We start from the raw sequence: 25516 nt of genomic DNA on the forward strand, positions 1-25516 counted from the left end.
TTTAGCGTAAAGAGCGGGGCGTTGATGAGGAAGCAGCCTCTTTCATATACGAAGTAATTTCTGTTCGTTTTAAGTTTTAATGTCGCTCCTTACTTTCAGTTAAAAAAACTTGTTTTTTTTTATTTAATCCTTTAAGATTCCAAAATGCCTTCACGAAAATTTAGCATTGTAGATTTCTTAGGTCAAGTAACAGCGCTCCCTAGTTTATAAATTCAAGATTCTACTGATTTTTAAGTATATAGAGAATGGAAATAAATTGAATGGGACAATTCAGCCAAAGATAGGCTTATAGAAGTGCATAGCCAAGACCTAGTTCAAGACAAGATTGGTCTGCTTGCTATTGTTCTTACTTTCCAAAGGGTATTATATTTCTGGTAAAATTGGGTGACAGTGCAGTATAGAGCAGAAGTCAGATACATAAGAATATAGGATTATAGGCTAGTCTACCATCATATTTTTGGTGGAATTCTAGTTTAACTGCTTTTGGTAAAATTCTTGTTAAGTGACTTCTTGCTATCTCAGAAAAGGGGTTAGGTTAGGAAAAATGAAACTTTCAGGGATGGGTCTACAGGCTAAAGTATGACCCAGGAAGGTATTTTGAAGTACCTACCTCCACTCCTTCTCCCTCTAGAGGGTTGTGACCTTTGATGACCTTTAAAAATATGTGTGTTATAAAAGGGAAACCTTGCAACACAGATCTTCTGCTTGAATGAATGAAGTACAACAAAATTGTTTTCAGCTTTACAACTTTGCTCAATCCCAATTTATAAGGTTTTAAAAATATGCAAAAACATTTCCTAAATTTTGAAAAAAAAACATTGATATGGCTCAGAATTCTACTCAAATAACAGGAATTGCATTTTCTGAACTAAAGGCAGAGAAAAAGCAACTGGTAACTGAAAATTAAGGTAAAATGTTGTTTTGTCAAAATTTCAATAGGTATAGACCTGTCATGTAGGCAAATTTTAGGGCTTTTTAAATTACTTTTATATTGCTTTAATTTTAAATTACTTGTTATTATAAATTACTTTAAAATTTACCACTTTAAATAATGAATCCAGGATCAAAAACATAGGTAAATATATGACTGCTCATATTATTGACTTACCAATAAAGTGAACATACCACTCAATACCTTTTTTTATGCTCTTTATGAATATAATTATAACTTCTATTGCAAAATTCATTTTTAAGCACTTTTTAAGCTCTGAAAAATGATGAATTTTCAATTAAAGTATGAGTTATCAGTCATTCTCCAACAAAATAATACTACATTTTCTCAGTACCAAAATTATTTATGGTAAGGTTAGGTTAAAAAGTGCTTAAGTTTGTATTTGTGATAGAAGTGATTATTATATTTGTAAAGAGTATAAAAAAAGGCATTGAGTTGTATGTTCACTTTATTGCCAAGTCAATAATATGAACAGTCATATATTTACCAAAACATACTCTTGGAAGATATTGCCAAGCTTCTATGTTTACCTGCTTTTGATTTCTAAGTGTTAGAAATTTAAATAGGCTACTTGACGGGTCTATACCTATTGAAATTTTGACAAACCTTTTTTCTAAAAGTTTGAAACTGGTCGGTGACCAGTTTCTTCTTCTCTGGTTTTAGTTCTTAAAATGCAAGTCCTGTTATTTGAGTAGGGTAAAAAATCTCTTTTTGGGAAACACTGCTTTTATTTGGCATTTTGGAAAAAAGCAATGGATTTTTGGACCACCCCCATTTTACTACAGCTGCAATGTGAGGGTAGTAACAAGAGCCCTGCCTTCTTGGCCAACAGATGATGAGTCATTTGCCAGTGTCATGTCAAGTGTTAGTAGCAGAAAATCTTCAAGTAGTTCTTCTTTCCAATCTTGTCAGTCAGAGCTAAGTGGTATTAATGATAGCTATTGAGCACAAATATGAACTGGTAGTGCTTTATAGTAATGTAGATTGAATCAAATCCGGATCCCTGGGCTTACAATGGTTTCCACCCTTGTGAATCCTAAAGGAAGGGGAATTTTCTTGTACATCACATCAACCCTGAAGGTAGGAACTCTTAAACTTGACCCTCAGTATTGGCCATGGGGTGAGCAGGTATGGATAAAGATTGAGCAAAAGGGATATCCTTTAATTATAGGATGTATTTATAGAAGCCCAAGCTCCCCCTGTCAGAAAAGTCCCATCTTGCAACTGTAAATGCTATAAATTCAGTGATAAGTTAGATTGATCCATTTCTTGAGTGCCTATATGAGCATTCATTATACCAGGCTGTCAATTTTCTAACTAGGTGCTAAGGGGGTCAGAACCCAACTCTGCTGTATCTCCTGTTTGTTGACGACAAGGAAGCAATTAAAAGTTTTGACTCAGAGTTGCCTTTCAGGGCAAGTGACCATATAGTCATTCCTTGCCAATTACAGCTGTACCCAAAAACAGACAGTTTTAGAAAGCATCTGTTTACAAATTACAACAAGGTTAGTCAAGTTTAGCAAACCAAGGTTGGTCCTTTGTTGAAAATAAAGGATGCTTGTGCTGACAACTGCAAAATATACAAAAACCCATTGGAAACAAAGACTAAGAACGCTCCCCTACTTGACATGAGAAATTAGGTAATCAATCCAAAAGAAAAAGAGACTGGAGAAAGTACAAGGACATTCCAACACAGGCAAATTATAACGATTTTAAACTGATGCAAAATAAAGTCCAGCGCCTTACAATAGAACTTACAAGCAAGTATGAGGATTCCTTAACAGAACTCTCAGTTAATAAGAATAATATAACCAATCCTTAAGGTATTGCTGAAGTCCTGAATAAGCAGTTTTGGTCAGTTTTCACACCTCCAGATAATGTTCCTTGCAAGAAATGCTGGATTACAATATTGAGAAGCCTATGCAAGTTATGACCATCAAACCTGTGAATATAGAACTGAGGCTCAAAAGATTAAATCCAAATAAGTCTGTTGGCCCTGATGGAGTTCATCCCCAAACCTTAAAAGAGGCCCATTTTGAGCTTGCCCCTCCCTTAAAAAAACTGTTCCAAAGGTCTCTGCCTACCAAAGTAGTTCCTCAAGATTTGCGAAATGCAAATATTACACCTGTCCACAAGGGTGGAAGTTGGGATAATGTCACCAATTAATGACTCATTTGCATTACCTTGACAGTTGGTGAAATTCTCGAAGGAATTGTTAATATCCCAATCACAAAACATTTATTTGACAACAAATTGCTCACAAACAGTAAGATCTATCATCACTGGCTGAAGATAAGACCAATAGCTATTGGTATCCATCTGGAGGTTGTAGAATAGGTGATACAGTTCCTTTCAGGAAGAAAGCAGAGAGTCAAGGTATTTAGAGACAATGGGCAAGAATTCTTCTCAGAGTTGCAGAAGTTGACTTTGTTGTGCCTCAGGGAACAATCCTAGCTCCAACATTTTCATTATTGATGCTCCAGAAGCTGTAAGAAACAAGACGAGCCTTTATGCTGATGATACAAAGCTTATTGGCTCTGCAGAGTCATTAGTTACAAGAGCTTCCAAACTAGAAGACCTGAATTTGATTGCATTATGGGCCTGGGAGTGGAAACTTGAATTTAACATTAAGAAGTGCAAGTTGATGCACTTATGGACAAAAAGGATTGTTCCTCAGGGAACAATCCTAGCTCCAACATTTTCATTATTGATGCTCCAAAAGCTGTAAGAAACAAGACGAGCCTTTATGCTGATGATACAAAGCTTATTGGCTCTGCAGAGTCATTAGTTACAAGAGCTTCCAAACTAGAAGACCTGAATTTGATTGCATTATGGGCCTGTGAGTGGAAACTTGAATTTAACATTAAGAAGTGCAAGTTGATGCACTTTGGGACAAAAAACATAAGGTGGCAGTACCATATGATAGGAGGGGATGATTCAAGGCAATTGATTGACCCTTTGGCAGAGGGGAGAGATTTGGGAATTGTTGTTGATGAGGAACTAAAATTTAACAAGCATGCTCAAACAGCAATCGTCAAAGCATCTCTGACTCTTGGCAAAATCAAGTATACTGTACATAGCAGATCATCCAAAGTTATGACCAAACTGTACAAAGGTCTTGAACTTGCTAGAATTTGGGATGTGTCTTGCAACACCCCTGAGCAAGGGTGATCGGCAAAAAATAGAATATGTTCAAAGACAGGCAACAAAAGTTGTTGATGGATTCAAGAATCTTGACTATCCATCTCGATTGAATAAACTGAAGCTTCCAATACTTGTTTACAGGCGTTGAAGAGGGAATGTCATAATGACTTATAAGCTTCTGAATGCTGGCTCCTCCTGTCAAAATCTATTTCAGTTTGACAAATCCTCCAGGCCAAGGGGGCTTAGTAAGAATTTGTCCTGGAAGAGGGCAGATACCAGAGTCTGCAACCACTAATTCTCCAATAGAGTGATAACCCATTGGAACAATCTTCCTGATAGTGCTCTCACTGCTCCCTCTGTTGACACCTTTAAGATTGCTATTGAAAAGAGTTGGTACATTAAGCCATGGAAGACAAAATGGGATACCATTTAGTCAATGGCTCCCCTTTATCACTAATCAGCAACTCTACAGGATTATTTCCTTATTTTGCTGGACAATACGATTTAAGGTTTTAAGGTAATCAAAAAAAAAAAAAAAAATCTTTGCCTGCCTACATTTTCAGAATTGGTGCCCCCTGGGAGACTCTTAAAATTATTAAGAGCAGAACCTACCTAGGTGTAGTCTACCTAATTTGTCTGATAGCAAACAACCATTGAAGCCTCATCCCTGCCTATTACAACTCTGTCATTGCAATGCAAAAGTAAACTCTTAAAGCAAAATAGGAGGGAAATGCCAGAGGTTGCTATAAACATGTGTAATCATTATAGGAAACATACAATCCTCTAGCTTCAACAACAAGGAAAATCATCTTTTTTTGCATGGGTAGCAAAAAATGGTCTTTTCCAATAAAAAAACATCAATAAAGGTATTTTCCAAAATCTAGGCAGGGGCAAGAGAGTAGGGGGCATTGGTACACCTCTCACCCTCAATTGCTGCCACTAGAACCATCAAGCTGGCAATATTGTAGAAAGACGCTGGGCTCATTTAAAAGCTAATTTTTACATTTAATCGCTTTTTTTTATCAATTTGATTTGATAACATCATCATAGTGTAATATGGAAAAAGTATATTTTGGGTAGTTTTCCAGTTTTCTGATGAAATACCAAAAAAGGGTCTCTTCAATTAAAATGACTCCAAAATAAAGCATTTGTTAAAATCTAGATAGGGCAAGAAACTAGGGAGCACTGGCATACCTCCTCTCTCAATTGCCGTCACTAGAACTAGTACACAGGAAACATCATAGAGTGACATTTAAAGGCTCAATTCAAAGCAGTTGATCATTTAGATATACTTTTCGTAGATTTGTAGTTGAAAAGAGCATCAAAAAGACACATCAAATTGTGATAAAATTTTGAGGTTTTTGGCTACCTTATTGTTTACACCATCATAAAGTGTGTATAACACCATCATAAAGTGCCTTATGGTACCAAAAATGGAAATTCTCGGTGCCAAATCTGGAGTAACTAAAACTTAAAAAGGCATGTAAAAAAAACCGTCCAGTGAGAGAAACTTGCTATTTGTTGCTGGTTCAGGAATGGTGACTGAATGACACTAAAAAATGGTACTTTTTGGTGCCATATCAAGAATGAAATACTAGTAAGGACAAAAAAGGTAAGATATTGTGGATCTATTAGTTCATGAACAGCTAAGGTTTAGTTTGCATGCCCAGACTGTGGCAGCAAAGGCTAATCAGGCTCTTGGTATATTTATGAGAACTTTCAGTAGTCATTCAACCTCAGCTGTTTCAAAGCTCGATAAGGATTTAATGACCTAAGCTAGAGTTTAATGACCTAAGATTATTTTGGGACTCACCTGATCAGTCAGCTCACAATCTTCACTGACTGGCAACTATAGGATCGTCCTATCACTGCTTCACTGCTGGCAAGTGCAAATTAAGGTAATCATAATCTCCATAGTTTGAAAACATTAAACCTGGGCTTGCAACCCTCCCTCTTGCATACTTTCTTTCCCTTCCCCTAGTAGGTTTCATAAATTTTGAGGCGACCAGCAGAAGTAGAAGCCCACTGCAGCATTGTCGAGAGTTATTAAATAACTCATTTTAAAGCTCGTGATCATATGTATGTGCTTTTTGTAAAATTAAATAAAAAAACAAGTCTTTTTTAACTGAAAGTAAGGATCGAAGTTAAAACTTGAAACAAACAGAAATCATTCTGGATATGAAAGGGGCTGTCCCCATCTCAACGCCCTGCTCTTCAAACTAAAGTTTGTTTGTTGTTTTAAAAAGTAAAGTTGTGAGAAAGAGTCAAATTTTAGCGTAAAGAGCGGGGCTTTGAGAAGGGGATAGCCCCTTTCATATACAGAATAATTTTTGTTTGTTTTGAGTTTTAATGTTTCCCCCCACCAGAAAGAATTTCCCCTGAAAACGTCTGTATACTTCCCAATAACCAGTGCTAAATGTAAACAACAGGCATAGTTCATAATTTGCAGTCCTTCCCCAGGTGACTGTGGGGGATAAAGTCGTCCTCAAGTTTTTCGACTAAGCTGAACAAAATGGCTATCTCAACATTTTGGTCTGGTGCCTTTGGGGAAAAATGAGCGTGGGAGAGGGCCTAGTTGCCCTCCAATTTTTTTGTTCACCTAAAAAGGGCACTCGAACTTTTAATTTCCGCTAGAATGAGCTCTCTCCCGACATTCTAGGACTACTCGGTCGATACGATCACCCCTGGGAAAAAAAACAAATAAACACGCATCCATGATCTTTCTTCTTGCAAAAATACAAAATTCCACATTTTTGCAGATAGGTTCTTGAAACCTCTACAGTAGGGTTCTCTGATATGCTGAATCTGATGGTGTGATTTTCATTAAGATTCTATGACTCAGGGGATATTTTCCCCCTTTTTCGAAAATAAGGCAAATTTCCTCTGGCTCAGGTAAGACTAAACTTAATGAAACTTGTATATTTAAAATCAGTATAAAAATTTGGTTCTTTTGATATATTTATTGGTATCAAAATTCTGTTTTAGAGTTTCGGTTACTATTGAGCCGGGACGCTCCTTACTTACAGTTTGTTACCACGAACTGTTTGATTTGTCATGATAACTCCATCAAAAAGTCCCATACACCACGAAAAGTTGCTGTTTTTTAGTGGGATTCCTGAAGTAGAACTGCTGGGAAGCATCAATAGGATACAGTACAAATATGCGTGTCAAAAACCAACTATCAGAGGATTATAATCCCTTTTTAAAGTGTTACCCCTACCAGTCCCTTTAGCAATCTAGCAAAGAGCAAACCACAGCACATAGTAGCCAAAAGTTCAAAAACAATGCTTCGAAAAAAAAAATGTCTAGTGTCATTTGTTGTTGATTCGGAAACGGTAAATATTATATCAGTTAATCTTAATAGTAAAAGTTTATTGTGCAAAGAAATTTATAAGAATAAAAAAAAGGGCCTAAAATCCCTCGAAAATGCTTTTACCTTGAGCTTTTGTTCAACATATCTGCTGTTCAACATACCTATAGACCCCATTAGGGTAAAATTTAAACTGATTTGGTTGTGCAAAGATAAGACAGGTTTATATCATCTTTGGACTTCCCTTTCCAGCTTAAGTTGTAGCTTGCCATTATCAAATGTTGACTTATTTGGTCACTGTCGTTTTTAAACCCTTTTTTAAATAATTTTAGGTCTCCTCAGATGTTGCTGTCTAAAAATCAAAAATAACAGAAGTGTAGTTTCTTCTGAGAAGCTCCAAATTTTGAATAATGTAGAAGATAAATTGCAATACTAATGACATAAATTTTCATAAATTATATTATCTTCACGTCGAAAATTTCTTTAATATCCTTCAATTTTTTAAAATAACTACATGTTTCATGTTGGGCAGTATTTCATGATCAATGCTAATTTTATTTTCAAATTCTCAAAGACACCAAGGATAACATGTCCTTTGAACTTTTTTTTTTTTTTTTTTTTTTTTTTTTTTTTTTTTTTTTTTTTTTTTTTTTTATACTAAATTTCAGGGTTTTGTAGGGAAATCTTAAAGGGAATGCGAGGAAAAATCTATATATGTACAATGTCTCATTTTAAGAAAAACTCAAGTGGCTTGTTAATTTTTATTGAATTGAAACAAAAACCTTTGTGAAAGGTTTATTGTGTATATTTTTAAAATCTAAAACGAACAAAATCATTGAATTTTTTTTCTGATGAAAATAAAGAGTTTAAGATGAAACTTAACAAACAAAAATGCTTGCTTTACAATGTATGCAACTTATATCTGCAATATTGGTACAAATAAACTTACTTATAACATTTTCCTAAGTTTGTAGATTTCGGAAAAACTAGTGCTTTACTGAAAACACAAAATTGACACAACATATACGATTTGGAGTAGAAAATAAGTACTTTGCAGAAAATGAAAAACTATTTATAAGGCTCTCTATGGTCTACTGCCAGCTATGAAATCAGCAAGTTTTACTATGCAATTTTAATTCTGTCAAAATTTCAAGTAAGGTCAGTTTTCAGAATTGTGCAAATTTAAGGAAATATTACGAGTCAGTATATTTCTACCAATATTGCAGGTATATGTTGCAAAAACTGCAAAGCAATAATTTTTGTTCGTTTTAAGTTTCATCTTAAGCTAAGGATTTGTTCAAATTCTTATATTTTTTAGGGTATTGGTTCATTGTCTTATCAAAGAGTTTTTAGGCCTTTTTGTGAACTGGAAAGCGAGGACCACTTAGATTTTAGTAATTTATTACCATTATTTACAGCTAGCAGAAAGCTGCCTGGCTGATATTCACAAAAAGACAAAAGTTGGCTAGACTTAAAAAGTAAATCCAGCCTGCTAGTGGAAGGTTTCTAGCGAGGTGGGTTTTGGCACTAAATTCAAATCATTATGCTCTTAACTTTAAAACTTCCTATTCTGCCTTTCTTCTCCATGTTGTTATCAATTACCCCAAGAAATGAATAACATTTCGAAAGCCTTGCAAGAAAATGGCTGAGACCCATTATAAACACTGGGCTATTCATAAAAATTGATTATAACAACAGAGACATGGTCAATTTTTAAATAAGTTGCTTTTTCATTCGTTATTCACAGCTATGTAGCCAAAATATTTGCTTAGGTTATAATTTAATCACTGTCTTTAGGAAATTCCTCATTAACTTTGTTTATTTTGGAAATTTGATAAGTGTTTTGGTTTTTGGTGTTTCTGATGTTGATATTTTAATATTTACAAAATGAAATATTTTTTTGTATTGTTTAAAGTAAAAAAAAACACAAAATTCCTACTATTAGGAAAAATTTTGGGAGAAATTTCCATTTGTGACCCATGTTGTTGTGCAAGAATTGATAATTTTCAAATCTGAGAGTCTATAAATGGCTTCGTAAGTCCCCCTCTCCTTCACCCAACCTCATAGCCTACATATGGACATGGTGCACGTCTTTTGAATCAGCATCATGCTGGAACCATGCCTTAATTGAACTAGGTTGCATCTACTGCTTCAACCATGATTGGTAAATCAGTCAATTTCTTACCACTTGGTCAATTTAAATCGTCGCATATTAAATCTATTTTATTATAAATTGTACATTTAATTTATGATTGGATTTGATTATGATGAAATAATTATTCTAGCAGCTTGTACCTTGTTATAACATGTAATCATATTGCATCTTGTTAAAGGGCTCTCGCCCCTCAAACCCCCTATAAAGCCAGTGTCACTTGCACTTTACTGAAAACTCTTTAAAAAATTCAATTTTTGAAGTGATAAGTTGCTTCAAATACTGCCAATTAAAGTTTTTTGAAAAGCTTTATTTAGTTATTAATTTTCCATATATTTGAATGACAAGGATTTTAAAGGTGGAAATTATTGATGAAAGCAAGCATGATTTCACAATAGTAAAATTAATTTGAATGTTGTAAATGTAAATATTTCAATCAAATAATTTCTTTTCCTGAAAACCTGACAAGTTTTTTTTTACTGCTTTTCTCTACAATTTGCTCTCCAGCCAGATTTATTACCTTTAACCACCACCAGATATTTAACCTGTTTCTTTAGGAATATTTGATCTTTTAAAAATTCAATCTTTGAAGTGATAGATTGCTTCAGATATTTCCAATTAAAGTTCATTTTACAATAGAAAAATTAATTTGAACGTAGTGAATGTAAATATTTCTATCAAGTAGTTTCTTTCAGACACAACGCTCTAGCTTTGCCTATAGTAAAGGCCATAAGGTCCTACGTTTATTATTTTTTTTTCCAGAGGAACTACATATGGAAGAGGCGGTCGTACAAACTTCGGAGGGTGCTCATTCGATTGGAAATTCAAATTAGTTCACTTTTAAGAGTCAAAGAAATCGGAGGGCATCTATCCCCCATGCCCTATTTTCCCCAAACCCATCTGAAGTTTTTTTCTATGAAATTCTATTGGAAATTGAAAAGTCCTAATTTCCTTTTCGAGAGTCAAAAGGGATGAGAGGGCCACAAGCCCCTATACCCTCTTCACCCCAAATCTATTTAATCGAATTTTGGAGATAGCCTTTTTACTAAAATAAGTCCAAAGATCAGATAACAAAACTCCAGGGTCAACACAATTCCCCAGAGCCTGGGGGCAAATGTATTTTATGCCCGGGAGCCTATATGGTTTTTATGCAAGGGTTTTTAAAATAGTTCAAAGATCATATAAGCCCGATTCCATCCCTCACTAAAAAACTTATTAACAATATTTTATTCCAAAACTTAAGGGAGCTGACTCCTGGCCCTCCCTGCATGGTCAGATCCCTTCCACAAAAAAGTCATTAACTGTATTTTATTCTAAAACCTATGGGAACTCGCCCCTGGCCCTCCATAGACCGACACCCCCTAAAAAAACACAAACAAAAGAATAAAACAGCAACAACTTATTGTTGATATTTTATTCTAAAACTTATGGGAGCTGACCCCTGGTCCTCCATGGCCTGATCCGCTTCCCCCGAAAAAAACTTATCAACGATAAATCATGATAGCTAACCCCTGGCCCTCCCTCCATGCATCCTCCCCCTGCAAAAAACTAATTTATTAACGATATTTAATTCCAAAAATAATGGAAACTGACTCCTGGCCCTTGGTTCATGGCCTGATCCCCTCACAAAAAATAACAACTTATTAACGATATTTTATTCCAAAAATCATTGGAACTGACCCCTGGACCTCCATTCATGTCCCCCTCTCCCGTCCCCGAAAAAAATTATTAAGAATATTTTATTTCAAAAATCAAGGGAATTGACCCCTGGCCCGACCTCCCCCCCCGAAAAAAATATTAACCGATATTTTATTTCAAAGATCATGGGAGCTGACCTCCGGCCATCCCTCCATGGTCTGACCTCCCTGTCCCAGAAAAAACCTATTAACAATATTTTATTTCAAAACTCCTGGAAGCTGACCTCTGACCCTCCCTCCATGGACCCCCCTCCCCCGCAACACAAAATAAAAACTTATTAAGGATACTTTATTCCAAAAATCATGGGAACTGACCCCTGGCCCTCCCTCAATGGCCTTACCTCCTCCCCCTAAAAAAAGAACAGAAAGAAAAAAACAACAACAAACGAACAACTAAATAACGACATTTTGTTCCGAAAATGAGGGGAGCTGATCCCTGGCACTGCGTATTTGGCGCTTTACTATAACGAATCATATTAAAAATATTTTCTTTTGTACTTATTATAACATTGAAAATAAAATGAAAATTGCAGTGAACACATGCTAGGATTTAACAATAGGCCCACGTGGCCCTGCTGCTTTCACTATCCCCGAAGCGTCAAAGCTTTAAATCTGTCCCTGAAAAAAACAATATCTTGAACTGATGAGCTTTCAGCAATTAATATTATTATATATCAAATATTCAGTTTAATTTTATTAATCCTTGCCATGACTGTTAATTTATTTTGAGAAAAAATATTTTGAAATGGGAAATTTTGAAAACTTGAAACTTTGGCAATCAAAAACGAACAGGAATTTATTTAAAAAAAAAACTTATAAGAAGTTTTTTTTTAAGTAAAGGCTCTATTAAACCTAAGGTCATAAGAAATAGAAAAATACAATAAATCAAACTCAAAATGACCAGAAATTACTATTCAAGAACAAATGAAGCCCAAAACGAACAGGAATTAAATAAACAATGGAGGAACTCCTCTAAAAAGGGAATTGGTTTTGAAAGCTATCCTTTCCATTTTAAGCACATTTTAGAACAATATCAATACTGCAAACTGTCCGAAGCGATTTATTTATTCCAGATGAAGCTTGGCCATTTAGGGCATTAGATTGATCGATTTTATCAAACACTTCAGACACATCCACTTTTGGGGAGTAAAATGGATCTTTTGTTTTAACCATGTCTTTCATAAGGCACATGATGAGGTGGTGAACCCTCGGAACAGCCAAAGCCACTACGGAAACCAACCTGTATAGACGTGAAATGGCGCTAAGAATTAATTTTTGGTGGTAATAAATGTTCAAGTAATTTGCTAAAAGAATCTGACACAGTGATAGGTCAGTTGCTACTGAAATTTTCAGTATTTTTTCTATGTTTTAGAATAGAGTTAAATATGACTGATTAAAAATCTGTCTTGGACAATGGATTGAGCTAGGGACGCTTGCAATTGCAGTCGCAAACGAACAAACAGAGCAGAATAATTATATGGTAAATGATTCAAATGTATAAGATCATTATCAAGATTACTGGACTATTCAACTTTTTTGAGCACAGACCAGATATCATCCGATCACACTAGTACATGATCAGATTGTCGACTATAGCTCTAAAAAAACACCTCCAAGTCTTAGAAGGAAGCTTTTCCCGGGGGGGGGGGGGGTAAAAAAAAATTAGGCCATGAATTTTCCTAGGGGTGTTCACTGGACCAATATTGTAAGAGCGGTTCCTTCCTGTCTTCTCTTTTTGCGCAGAAATCGCAATAGATTTATCTGATTATTACTCAGGATTGCACCTTTGGCATCTGGATTGCACCATATATCATTTTATAAGCTTCTTTATCAGCACATATAATGTCAAATGCTTTTTATCAAGGCAATTTTTAATAGTTCTGCTTAATCTAGATATATTACTATTACTTCACTTTAATTGTGTTATTTATGAAGTTGTGCAATCATATTTTGTCTTAGTCATAACCCTAAAGTTCTATCGGTAAGTAATTCATAAACTTGAGAAAATCTGCCTAACTAATCTTACTGTTGGATACCTGAAGCTGGATGCACATGGGGAATTTCAGCCTAAGAAATTTTTTTTGAGACTCCTCATCTCTTAGGCCCATGCCTATGTGCATCTAAATTCAACAATTGTAGTTAATTTTTCCTCTGTTATCTTTATGATGTTTATTGAGTTTGTTATCAGCCAATAAAAAAAGATGAAAAACTCTTTATCAAACACTTTTTTAAAGATATTGCTGGTTCATTCTTATTCTGTGTCTGTATAGTTTAGTTCATATTTTTTCCCGTAATCTTTATCATGTTTGCTAAATTCGTTATCAACCAATCAAAAAAGATGAAAAATCCTTATCACACACTTTTTTAAAGATATTGCTTCTAAACTGTGATGGTTCATTTTTAATCTACTCCAGTCATTTTCATGGGTGAAATGAAGAGGATCAAGGGAAAAGATCCAGGCTGGGAAGAAGCTGGTGGTGAATTTTATCAGGAAGATTTTAATAGCGGGCGCCATAGTGGATCAAATACTAACCCCCGCAGTTATGACACGTTTTTGCCTAGTAATATGGCAACAGGTTAGTTCATTTTTATTTTATTTCTTTATTTCTTTATTTGCTCTATGATACGAGACATTCACAAATGAAGTTAGTTATTGCTCTCGTTAAAATATTTTAGGCTTTGGTGTCTAAAAAGCACTCGAAACTGATATGAGAAACTCAAAATTTGTCTACAAAAATAATAATGACCAGTTTCTTATAGCTTTGCTCAACGAAATCCTATGAAAACCAAAAAAAAAAATATTTATTCGTCTATTTTTTACCGTATGCTGTACACTGGTTTGAACATAAAAGGTTCTCCTTGGCCAGTGGTGAACAGGTGACATTTTTTTTACATTTTATCCCTTTTTCGAGTTATGCTTTGTACTTTGGTTTAATTTTTTATTAATTTCAATAAAGAGTTAAAATGTCTTGAAATAAAGATTAATTTGACCCTTCTTTAACTTTTCTGTTTATGCTAAGCATTCTGTGCAATCAGTGTTGCTTGTAGTTTTTAGTTTTTATTCAATTCATGTTTAAGAACCAAAGATTCGCTTCTCAAAGTTGCTGGTTTTGCTTGGTCTGATCGTCTAATTGACTTATAACTTAAAGTTTTCCTCAAACTGTAAATTAATTTTCACAAAGGATAGTAAGACCTACATTAAAACTTGAAAATCATCCAATATTCTTGACAGGGATGGGCGGCTGCCCCCCCCCAAAAAAAAAAATATTTGTGCTTCAGTTTGACTGGTGCTTTGCTAATGGGGTTATAGAATACACCAAATATAGGCATTTGGTTACTGCAAAAATTTCATTCAGCGGCTGTCTTTAAGAAAATATAAGCTGGTATTGTGTACTTGTATAAGTTGCAGTTTTTGCAGGTACTCTTGTATGTGTTCTTTTGTTCTAATGCTACGTTTTAGAGCACTTATTCTTTAAGCATTGAGATAAAAAACCAAAATAAAGTACGAAGAGAAGATGAGAAGTTTTTAATTTTTTTGGCCACTTTTAATATCGTTTTCAGCATTGTCAAAAATATGAAAAACGCTGCCGCCTTCATCAGCCTCTTTTAATTATTCTTAGACTCAATTTTTTTTTTCATAATGATTCGAATTTTTAAAAACTTTAACGTAAGAATGCACTTTCTGAGACTTCAGTCGTCTACTTCCTTCTCCCCAAAAGGCTTCAGTGACCTCTCCCTTCAGTGAACTATGCAATACTGTATTACTATTAGTCATACTCTACAAATAGTTGTTGATAACCATTATTTAAATCGACTGCAGGTATGTTTAGGGACAAATATGCCATTACACGGTGGTATTGCCTCTCGAACTGTGAGAGGTATTCGACTGTCCTAAAACGATTGGCTGCCTCAGAAATTTCGCTCAGTAGCATTTTTTGGTCCAAAATTCCCAAAATCCACACTTTGCTGATGCGTGGTTTCTTTTTTTTAGTTTGATTTAGAAAGATCATTAGAACTTTAAATGTCTTTCTGAGTTAGTGCTCTCCTGAATTTTTATGTCCACTGGCTCCACAAGATCACCCTGGTAAAAAAAAAAAAAAAAAAAAAAAAAAAAACTGAACATGCATCCATGACCCTTAAAAAAAAATTAACTCTGTACTTTTGTAGACAGAGGCTTGATACCGCTGCTGTAAGGCTCTAAGACATACTGAATTTGATGTTACAATTTTAATCAATATCGCCTCCCCCTCTTTTTGGGGTGTTTTCCCCATTTATAAGATTATACAAATGGTCTTTTGGTGATAACTTTTGATGTATAACTTTAAACTCAAGGAATTTTACATATTTGGAATCAGCATCTGGGTAGATTCTTTTGGTGCTTATATTTCTTTTTTTATCATTAATTTTCTGTCTTTTAGAGATTTTATTGCGTTTGACAAGGGCTACTCTTTACTTACGATCGTGATAATAAATCATTTACTAAAGAAACTTCCATAACAATAAGGGTTAATGCATAACGATGACAAATAGACTTGGATCATTGAATAACAAATATTTTTTTTAGAAGCCAGTTGGTCTATCATTGCATAAGCAGTAAAATATCTGTAAACGGTTTTTAGTAGTTAAACACTGTAGCAAATAGAAACATCTTTTTCACTTGATGAGCTGTAGAATGTAGTCAAATTGGTAGCATATGTTTCTTGTGACTTTTCCATGTTGTTCGTCTTATAGACTTTACTGCTTTGGCAAGTGGGTGGCTCAAATCTTACCCGCACACAGGGGAAGGATAAAGATATCGCATCCGCAAGCTTTGTCTCTGAAGAACTTCCTCGGGCAACAATGAAAAATAATGACCTTATAACCTTTTTTTTTATTTTTACCCCTCTTCCCATAGGAAAAGTGTTTTATCCTCCCCTCCCCAAAAGTGCTTCAATCCTCCTCCTCCCCAAAAGTGCTCTAATCCCCCTCCTCCCCAAAAGTGCTTCAATCCTCCTCCTCCCCAAAAGTGCTCTAATCCCCCTCCAAAGTGCTCTAATCCTCCCCCTTCCCCAAAGGCCAGACCGATGTGAGACCATAATATGCCAAGTTCAAATAAAAAGTTGGTTGTTTTTTTTTATGATGAAAACTAAGGTAGCTTTTTCCAGGATTAAGTCTGCAGCAATTAACAATTACTAATTGTGACACTTTTTCCAATATTATAAAAGTAAAATTTTCGTAGCTGAAATGAATCTGAATCTTAGTTTTTTATCACTGAAATCCTAGAACTAGTGATTTCCTTGGTTTAGTTGGTTGATTGCATCATTTGCCTGGTTGAAAAAAATAATATTCGTAAGAAGTTTTAATTTGGGCTTTTTTTGTACAATTTTATTTTATCTGTGTGCGTCTAGTTTACTCGAGGAAAGCTGATTCGAGTTAAAGTAAGTTCAAGCCTCTTGGGTAAACGTTTTATTAATTTTTTTTTTTTCAGTTGGCCGTAGACTGGGGAAGACCATGAGTAATAGCCAAATGCGCCATACTACATATACTGCCAGAGGGACCAACGAGATTCTTTTGCCTGATTTATCTGGTAAATATTCTCAATAAGGAACCAATATGAAGGACTGGACAGATGTAGTGTTCGTTAAGCTAAACACGGCTGCATTACGGCAGTACGGGCGTATCTTCTGTCAGCTTTTGACACAAGGAAATTCTCTAGATTAATGCTCATATTTTTTACACTGACTTAGCTTAGGAGTAAGATTCAAGAAAATGCAAGGGAGGGCATCCCCCCTCCCTCCGCTTATGGCCTCTCCCTCTTATATTTTCAAAGTAACCTTTTATGGTGGCATTTTCATTATAAAAACCTTTTTGATCTTTTCATGGAAAAACTGTAAAGAAAGACAAGTTTGCCCCCCTCCCTCTAGATTGGAAAATTATGTATTATACCCCCTCTAAGTTTTCATGAATTGACGCCACTGGGTGAGAATAACATTGTTCTTATTTTGCCCCTACTGGATTGTCACAAAGTGCAGTTTTTGGCAATACTTCATTTCATTTATGAAACGTGGCCTAACTGTCTTATTTTTTATATTATAACCTTAGACATTGGAGTAAACAATATTTTGTATACAGTTTATTGTTTGGCATAGAATCGTTCAAAAAAGTGACGTAACATTATCCTCAGAAAATTCCTTTGAAAATTCTGTAATATAGGGACTACTTGCTGTCGAATTTTAAGGCCATCTTCTCTCATTTTAAGCTTTCCTAACACATTTTTTGGCTGAATATCAACATTTTACAAATTAAAAATATTCGCCAAGAAGTTTCCGCCTTTCTTATGATTCGCACACGTACGCCCTTAAACCTCTCGTCCCTTGAAAATTCCATCTCTTGTAAAAGAAATTTACGCTGATTTGTTTTAAGGATTTCAGTTCTTCCAAAAGGTTGCAGGGAATTACTTTTTTTGGTTCTTTCTAATTATGTACTTGTAAAACGTATTAAACATTCAGGAATGTATTGGAACTTCTTGGAAGGGCTGAAAGAGGGAGGCTTTGGATAGATTGGAATGTAGGAGGAGCGTACATAGCCGTGTTGGCCTCTACAGGTGGATTAGTGCTGCAGTGAGTTGTTAGTAGTAGGAGTAGTAATGTGTAAGAAAATATTAGAATCAAAATTTTTCTTATGAAATCCTCTTTGTTTGCATATATGTTTTCGACTTCTGTTCTTAAGTTAAAAAAGATAGTAGGGTAAACTTTGTTATTTCTTTTCTAAGGGTGATTGATGCTAGCAGTCTAGCTGTTCTTGTTGAAATCACATTCATTCATCTTCAACATGAGATTTCAGCTAAAAATTCTAATATGAATTGTTGGTTCCTGCTTTGTTTAAAATTACTGTAATATCAAACAGTGGTAAGATGTTGTAGGTATTTTCCTTAAGACACCAGACACGTTGCTGTAGCGACGTAATCCTAGTTCATTTTGCTTTCTTTCCGTTTTGAATTGATTTCATCCTTCATAGTAATTTTTGGTCGGTTTAAGTTTTACTTCTTAAGTGTCTTAGTTGGTCCTTGTTCTTGTTCTACTTTTTGTTGTGAAAATTCGATAAATAACAGTTGAGATGGGGATAAATCCTTTTATTAGACAGTGAAAAAACATTCGAAAATTACTGGATATTTCGATCACACATACAGTGAATGTTTTTTCACTGTCTAAAAAAGAATTTATCCCTATTTGAACAGGTATTTATCGTCGTGGAAAGGCAGTGTGGTCTTCGAAAATACCTATGGTAAAAATTTGTGTTTGCTTTTTTTTAACACTTATGTTTGGTGTTTAATTTTAATATAAAGGATTCTTCTAAATAAGCTCAAGCTTGCGTATAGCACTATTGATTACGAAAGGTGCAAAAGAAAAGTTTTGTTTTCAGATACATGGCCTATGCTTCTTTAATATACATAAATACGGTAGAGAAAAGTTAGTGTTTCTAGTAAAAAGAGTATTTACAATATTGCTCAGGCCATCTTGAACAACGAGACATAAAAATATGTCGTTGAATGAGTCAAATTAGAAATTGCTTTCGTTCAGCAAAATTAATCTAAAACATAAATGTAAGAAGATGAAGTTTTTGCTGTGTAACAGAAAAATTTTTGAAGAGAAAGCTCAAAAATAGTTATTCGAAAAATGCACATGGGGATCCTTAGTTTGTAATTTGGCACGTCATTTCTAATTAGACTCCCAGTGCCAAGGCATTGTGAAATACTACGTCAACTGTGACTGATGGGCCACGGCTGTTTAGTATCAATTTTGACTATGTCTCTAGCGTAAAAACTTTCGCTTTTAATTTCATTTTTATCATCTGGCGTTTTCCAGGGAATTGAAGAAACTTCATAATGTTTCTCAAGAAAGTTCTCAAGAAAGAAACTCAAGAAAGTTTCTTGTGTTCGATGCAACAATGAAACCGATATACTGAGGATTGCATTTCAGGGATCTCTGCATCCACATAGCTTCTGTTTGACTACCTTTGTGATAGCCTTCAATGATATCTGTGATTTTGGACAGTCCATATAAAAGTCTGTTTACAGATGTGAGGACCATAATTTGACCAAGGGATTAAACAAACCTAAAGGTTCACATGGCACAAGCTTATTTCAGTAAATGGTCTGTCCTCACCATCTCCATCCCAAAAGCTGCGAAAGTAGTAATGTTGGTATTCAATCCGATGAATGCGTCTTAATAGTGCTTTATCGCTTTATTTATTAATGTTTAATTTTATGGTTTAATCATAATAGAAATAGTTTGTTTTATCCAAATTTGTTTAAAAAATGTTTTATCAGTAAATAATTATTTTACGTCGGGGGAGGGAAAGGATTGTCCGCGGTAGAATTTTTAATTACTTTGAAATTAGAAATACCGTGTTTATTAATAGGCGTAGAGGAGTTCTCCTCAGGGATTGGGGGAAAATTTTTTTTAGATCTCCTTTCTTTTGAAATCACAGCAGTGCGGTATAGGTAAACTAGTCTATATTAATATGCATATTTATGCAAAAGAATCCCAAAGAAAGTGATTCACAAATGAAAATCACAAAATGTGATTTAAATCACAAAAAATTTTTGGAAGCTATTGTGAAAATGAACAAGTTGAATAATTAAAAATATAAAGAGCAAATTCTTCCCATGGATCTCACATTTTTTGTCCGTACCTTTTTGTTTGTACATATTGCAAAATTTTGTACCTTCACTTTTCGAAGCATTTAATGTTGAGGTGAAAAAAAGTTCTTATCTTCCTAATTTTTAATTCCGTCTAAGAAGGATTATGAAGAAAAAAACTTTTTAAATAGAAGATAACCAAAGCTGGCTCAAATATTGTAAAAAAGGTATTTTATTACCAAGACCAAGGTTTGTGGCTAAACTTGTTTATTGGTTATAAATTAATTCTTTTTAAGGAAGGATTTTCAGGAATATACTTCCCAAACAGAAAATAAAGAAATAAACGAAAATTGAAAGTTCGCTAGTTTCTATTGCATTTTTTTTTTTTTTTCAGAATCTCATGATGAGGTACGTTCGTGGGAAGAAATGCAAGAAATACGAAATCTTCCAATATCAATTGCCGAGAAGCTTGAGATGAAAAACAAATTACTGGTAATTAATAGTGTATATATGAAGCTAAAAAATTTTTATGCTTCTAGCAGTCGGTATATCTTACATAAAATTGTCTCTAAAAATATACGTAATTCAACTAAAATATAGATTTAAGTAAGCTAAAAAAAAAATTTAAGCTATAAAATTGTGTTCTCTATTCAAATGGATAGGTCCTAGCTGTCAACAGGGTTTAAATCTAATACTTGATTCTCATTGTGTTGGTTAAAATATATTTTACTTCCCATATCAACCCCGCGAAGATTGTACCTTCAGGTTTCGATGCATTTAATGTGGAATACATTTATAAGGTGCTAACTTTTTTCCAGTGAGACTGTGTTGAAAGTTCAAATGTGTATAAAAATTTATAGTATTCGTAGTACTGTGACGTTGGCAGCATCTTTAATTAAATGTGAGCAACGTAATGAAATTAAAGATACTCATTTTTTGAACAGTTGTTGAGAAATTAGCAAAAAAGATACATTAAAAAAATAACAAGATTTTCTTAGAGTATATGCATTAGTACTGACATACATTTTTATCACTATTTTCTATGACTATTATGTAACAGTTTCAGTAAGTGCGGTGTGGAATTGCCCGGAATTGTAGTGGAGGTGACTCGAGATTTTTGGATTGATTCATCACAGACAGTGTCCTCTTGACTTGTAGGCAAAACGGGGTACTGAGGTATTTTCAAACACTGAGTTTTTCTTACTGGGAAAGCCGAGTAGGTTCGCAGCGGGTTAGCCAAGATTCTTAGTTTGACTCATCACTGACAATGTTTACTGGACTTGTACGCAAGTGGGCGACTGAGTCTTTTTTCAAATACTCCAAGTTTTACTTAATGGAAAAGCCCATTGGAGTTATGTGAGGGTCAATGACATAAATTCTAGGTTGAAAACTTATGGCCAACAAGTCGCCCGAACCCACAGGGTGAATGGGTGACCTTGGTTTTTCGTATTGTAGTGGCTTTTCATATTGGCTTATTTTCCTAATTACTTGGAGAATGAAAAAACGAAAATGAGTTTCCATGTACATTTTTGCATAGAAACAAAAAAAACTCTAATTTGTCTCTTTGACAATAAACGCTATGATGAAGTTGACCACACCAATCGATATTGCAAACCAGGTCTCATCAATTCTGTATCAAATCAGGTACGGTATATATCTCCTTCCTTATTACGGTAGGTGAATTTGATAAGCGGCTAGCAAACAGCGTTGTGTCTCGATTCATCTGTTGTCATTATTATTCTGTGCTGCACGAATAGACTAGTTTACTAAATACAGGAATCAATGTGAACACTTGAGAAGAAAAGATGTCACCCTAAGCAGTAAAAGTATCAAAAAGCATGAATAAAAGCTCGCAAAACAGTGATATCTAGTTCTTCCAGTGATATACCTAATAACCAAGTCAGCTTCAGAGTAATTTTCATTATACAAATGTTGAGTTTGAATTATACTGGAATCGCTAGGTTCTGTTGTTTTGAAAGCTGTGTAATTATTAATTATTCTATAGGCTTTGGTAATTTGACATGGGAAGATAGAGATTAAAAACTACTAGCGCTACTTAGAGTGTAACATCTGGCGACTTCATTAAAAAGTAAATAATATCAATGAAAATCGGACCTTTTGGTATGATAATATGAAAAAAACTTCGTTTTCTTAAAGAGTTAAAGAGGCTGCGTCCCAAAGTCGAACCTTAAAACGTACAGGAATTAGAAGAGGCAGTTGGGGGGCTGCCGCCCCCCAAACCCCCAGCTTTTAAAGACTCTTTTGTACAGTTTTTTTTTGTGGGGGGACTTCATTGTTACTAATTACTAGTTTCGGCGCAATGGTTCTCCTGTCCTCTTGTGTTTAACATTTTTCGAAGTTATTCCATTATTCATTCATTTCAATTTTTTGTTAATTAAAAGAGGGCCTTTCCGAAGCCAAGAGCGGGGGGTTAGCAAAAAAACAAAAAACCTGTACAAAAGAGTCTTTAAAAGCTGGGGGTTTGGGGGGCGGTAGCCCCCCAACTGCCTCTTCTAATTCCTGTACGTTTTAAGGTTCGACTTTGGGACGCAGCCTCTTTAACTCTTTAAGAAAACGAAGTTTTTTTCATATTATTTCTGTACGTTTTTCTACAATCCATGGTGGATGTAATTTAATAATTCCTGTACTCCTCGTAGAGGAATTAGGAGAGGAAGTTGGGTGGCTGCCGTCCCCCAACCCCCCCACTTTTAAATCATTGTATAAAATGGAAAAAAAAATAGATAGAATGACCGAAATGTTTCTTTTGCTCATAAGAAGCTAATATTCTGTTATCTCTCAAATGATAAGCAGTCCAGGTGTTAACAAAAGTATACACTTTTATTTTGATCGCTACGTCCAAAAGCCTATAATAAAGAATTTATTCTAAAAATGCCTTCTCATATAGGAAACATCTTTAGGTAATTATAGTAAATTATATATTATTTATCTTATTTAGCAACTATTTATATAAAATAAGTAAATATCCACGTTTCATTAAATCGAGAAAAACTTAAACTTCTTCAAAACATTTGAAACTTCGCCTAAAAATTGGCAATGAGCACTTAAAGGCTATAAAATATATACTTAAAGCACATTTATATCACACTTATTTCGGACATCTGGAATGGAGCTGGATTTTTATGATGCTTGCTGTCATTCTCGCCGTGCCGAGCTGATTATTTTGATGTACTTGAATGTTGATATTCGTAACTTTTAAGAATTTCTAAAATTAACATGGGACTATTAGACTATTAGGACTATAAGAAGACTATTAGGAGAGGCAAACCCCCCGCTTTTAAAGACTCTTTTGTACAGGTTTAATTTATTTTCATATTAATTCTGTACGTTTTTCTACAATCCATGGTGGATGTAATTTAATAATTCCTGTACTCCTCGTACAGGAGTTAGGAGAGGAACCCCCCCCCCCGCTTTTAAATCATTGTATAAAATAGAAAAAAAATAGATAGAATGACCGAAATGTTTCTTTTGCTCATAAGAAGCTAATATTCTGTTATCTCTCAAATGATAAGCTGTCCAGGTGTTATCAAAATTTTTTTGATGTTGTGAAAAAAAACCTCCCGTAAGGGACTTGAACCCTTGACCCGAGGATTAAAAGTCTCACGCTCTACCAACTGAGCTAATAACTTGCATGTGTGTAAATATAACTTCTCAATAGCTTTTAAAAATTTCAAATTAACATGGGCTCTTATGGAGAGAAATCCGTTAATTAAATAGCTAATGGGTGGTTTCTGGAAAACAGGGAAGGAGTTATCGGATCGAGCTGAAATTTCGCGGATAAGCTCCTGGGCCGTAGGGGACCTTAACTTGTGAATTTCAGCCCGATCGGACAACGTTAAAAGGGGTGGGGGGGGGGGGGGGTTGGAGGGTCGAAACTTTCGGGGGGTTAAGATTTTCCTACGAAACTTTCATGGGCACTTACTCGGAGAATTCCGCATCGAATGAGTCTTCGTACACCCAGATCCGATGTCGGATGTGACCTGTAGGCGTCTAGGAAAAAAAAGTAAATGAATTTTAAGTGGCTATGCGTGGTTTCTGGAAAACAGGGAAGGAGTTATCGGATCAAGCTGAAATTTCGCGGATAAGCTCCTGGGCCCTAGGGGACCTTAACTTGTGAATTTCAGCCCGATCGGACAACGTTAAAGGGGGGCTTGGGTTGACAGGTCGAAACTTTCGGCCAGATTTTCCCCATGAAGAAAAAGTTGGAGGGGGATGAAATTTTGCAGGTTTCTTAGTTGGAGCTCGGGCTACGAAATGCATCCCTCCCCATCCGTCTGCGACCACTGGAACCGAAGATCGCTTAACATTGTCGTGTGTCGCCTCTTTATAGAGGCACGAGTGTGCCTCCTTGATTAATCTACAATGCAGTAGTACTAAACTATGTTTCCCTGGAAGTGACAATTATTCAGCCTTTTTATCTTCAGGGATTATTTCAAATCAAAATTCAGGCCATACAAAATAGGCATTGGTTAGCTTAGTATAACCTTTGGCAGGTTATTTTCAAGTTAAGTAAGCTAATTGAATCTAAGCTGGTAAACCTACAGGGAAAAGAAATGTAATTTTTTACCCTTCTTTACATTTAAAAGTACCTGAAAAGACAAGCATGTAGGAGTTTAGGGCCAAACACAGGACGTCAGTGGTGATTGTCTTTTTGACACTTAGACCAGATTTTTACTTTTGTAAGTTTTCCATTTTCTTTGGGCTTTGCTATAATTTTGCAAAAGTTGCACAGGCTGTAGAAGTGGTATATTATTTTATTTTTTTTTTTTTCATTGATAAGCTTATCCTTAGATTCCGCTAGAGATTCAACTTGGTTTGTGTATTTATGTATAAATTATAGATGCTAATTCAGAAAACTTTGCCTATATAAAATACCTTCTATCCAGATTCCGATCCCCCAGTCAAGGGTGTTAGTAGCCAAAATACTGGGAGGGGAAGGTATTTTATTGACTTGTTAGACATTTTTACAGATTTACTGGTCATTTTATTTAACTCGTTTTTCCTCAGCTTACCGACGAATTTGTCACATAACTTTGTTAACTTGTAGATAACTTCGAAGACCACACTGCCTTTCCATGACTAAAGTAAAACAGTTCAAAATAGGGATGATACCTTTTTATTGACAGTGAATAGATATAAAATTTTATAAACTACTAATTTTAAAGCTGGTGATGAACACTGTATATGTGTTCGAAATATCCAGTTAAATAATTTTATATCTATTCACTGTCAATAAAAAGGTATCATCCCTATTTTGAACTGTTTTACTTTTGTTAACTTGTGTGCTATTTTACCGACTGATTTTAGTCTTCAGTTACTCTCATACTGTATAACCTAGAAAAGAACTCTTCTTTCTATTGTTTTGCTGCAAAAAGCATTTGTACAACTAGTTAGTTGTCTAGCTGAGCCAATTTGGGCGGTGTTCGATGTTACTTGCGATTTTACCGATCATTTTTTGTATGGATTGGTCAAAAATAATGGGGGGAAATCCCTCCTTAGACATGACGTATCTGCTCCCAGCCCTTGACTTACCATTTTTTTTAGCATTTAGCTTCCCCTTGCTAACTAGATGGCTTTTCTTCATTCATAAAATTAGGTGCTTCACTGAAACAAATTATAGTCC

General features: G+C 34.9%; 1 protein-coding gene across 3 annotated transcripts in view; it reads left to right on the forward strand.

Annotated features, from left to right (window-relative positions):
• Positions 1-200: 200 nt before the first annotated feature.
• LOC136030080 (transmembrane channel-like protein 7) overlaps positions 201-25516 on the forward strand; it is a 30401-nt gene continuing 5085 nt past the window's right edge. Inside the window, exons 1-4 of one of the 3 annotated variants that reach the window (XM_065708729.1) lie at positions 201-328; positions 13626-13831; positions 16723-16821; positions 20270-20367. In XM_065708729.1, coding sequence (XP_065564801.1) covers positions 13678-13831; positions 16723-16821; positions 20270-20367 — 351 coding nt within the window. In that variant the 5' untranslated portion in view covers positions 201-328; positions 13626-13677. Of the gene's footprint in view, positions 375-13498; positions 13832-16722; positions 16822-20269; positions 20368-25516 lie in introns of those variants that run through there. The other 2 variants (XM_065708731.1, XM_065708730.1) reach the window with 2 other exon arrangements.

This window comes from Artemia franciscana, chromosome 8, assembly GCF_032884065.1.
Source record: "Artemia franciscana chromosome 8, ASM3288406v1, whole genome shotgun sequence".
Taxonomy (NCBI): Eukaryota; Metazoa; Arthropoda; class Branchiopoda; order Anostraca; family Artemiidae; genus Artemia; species Artemia franciscana.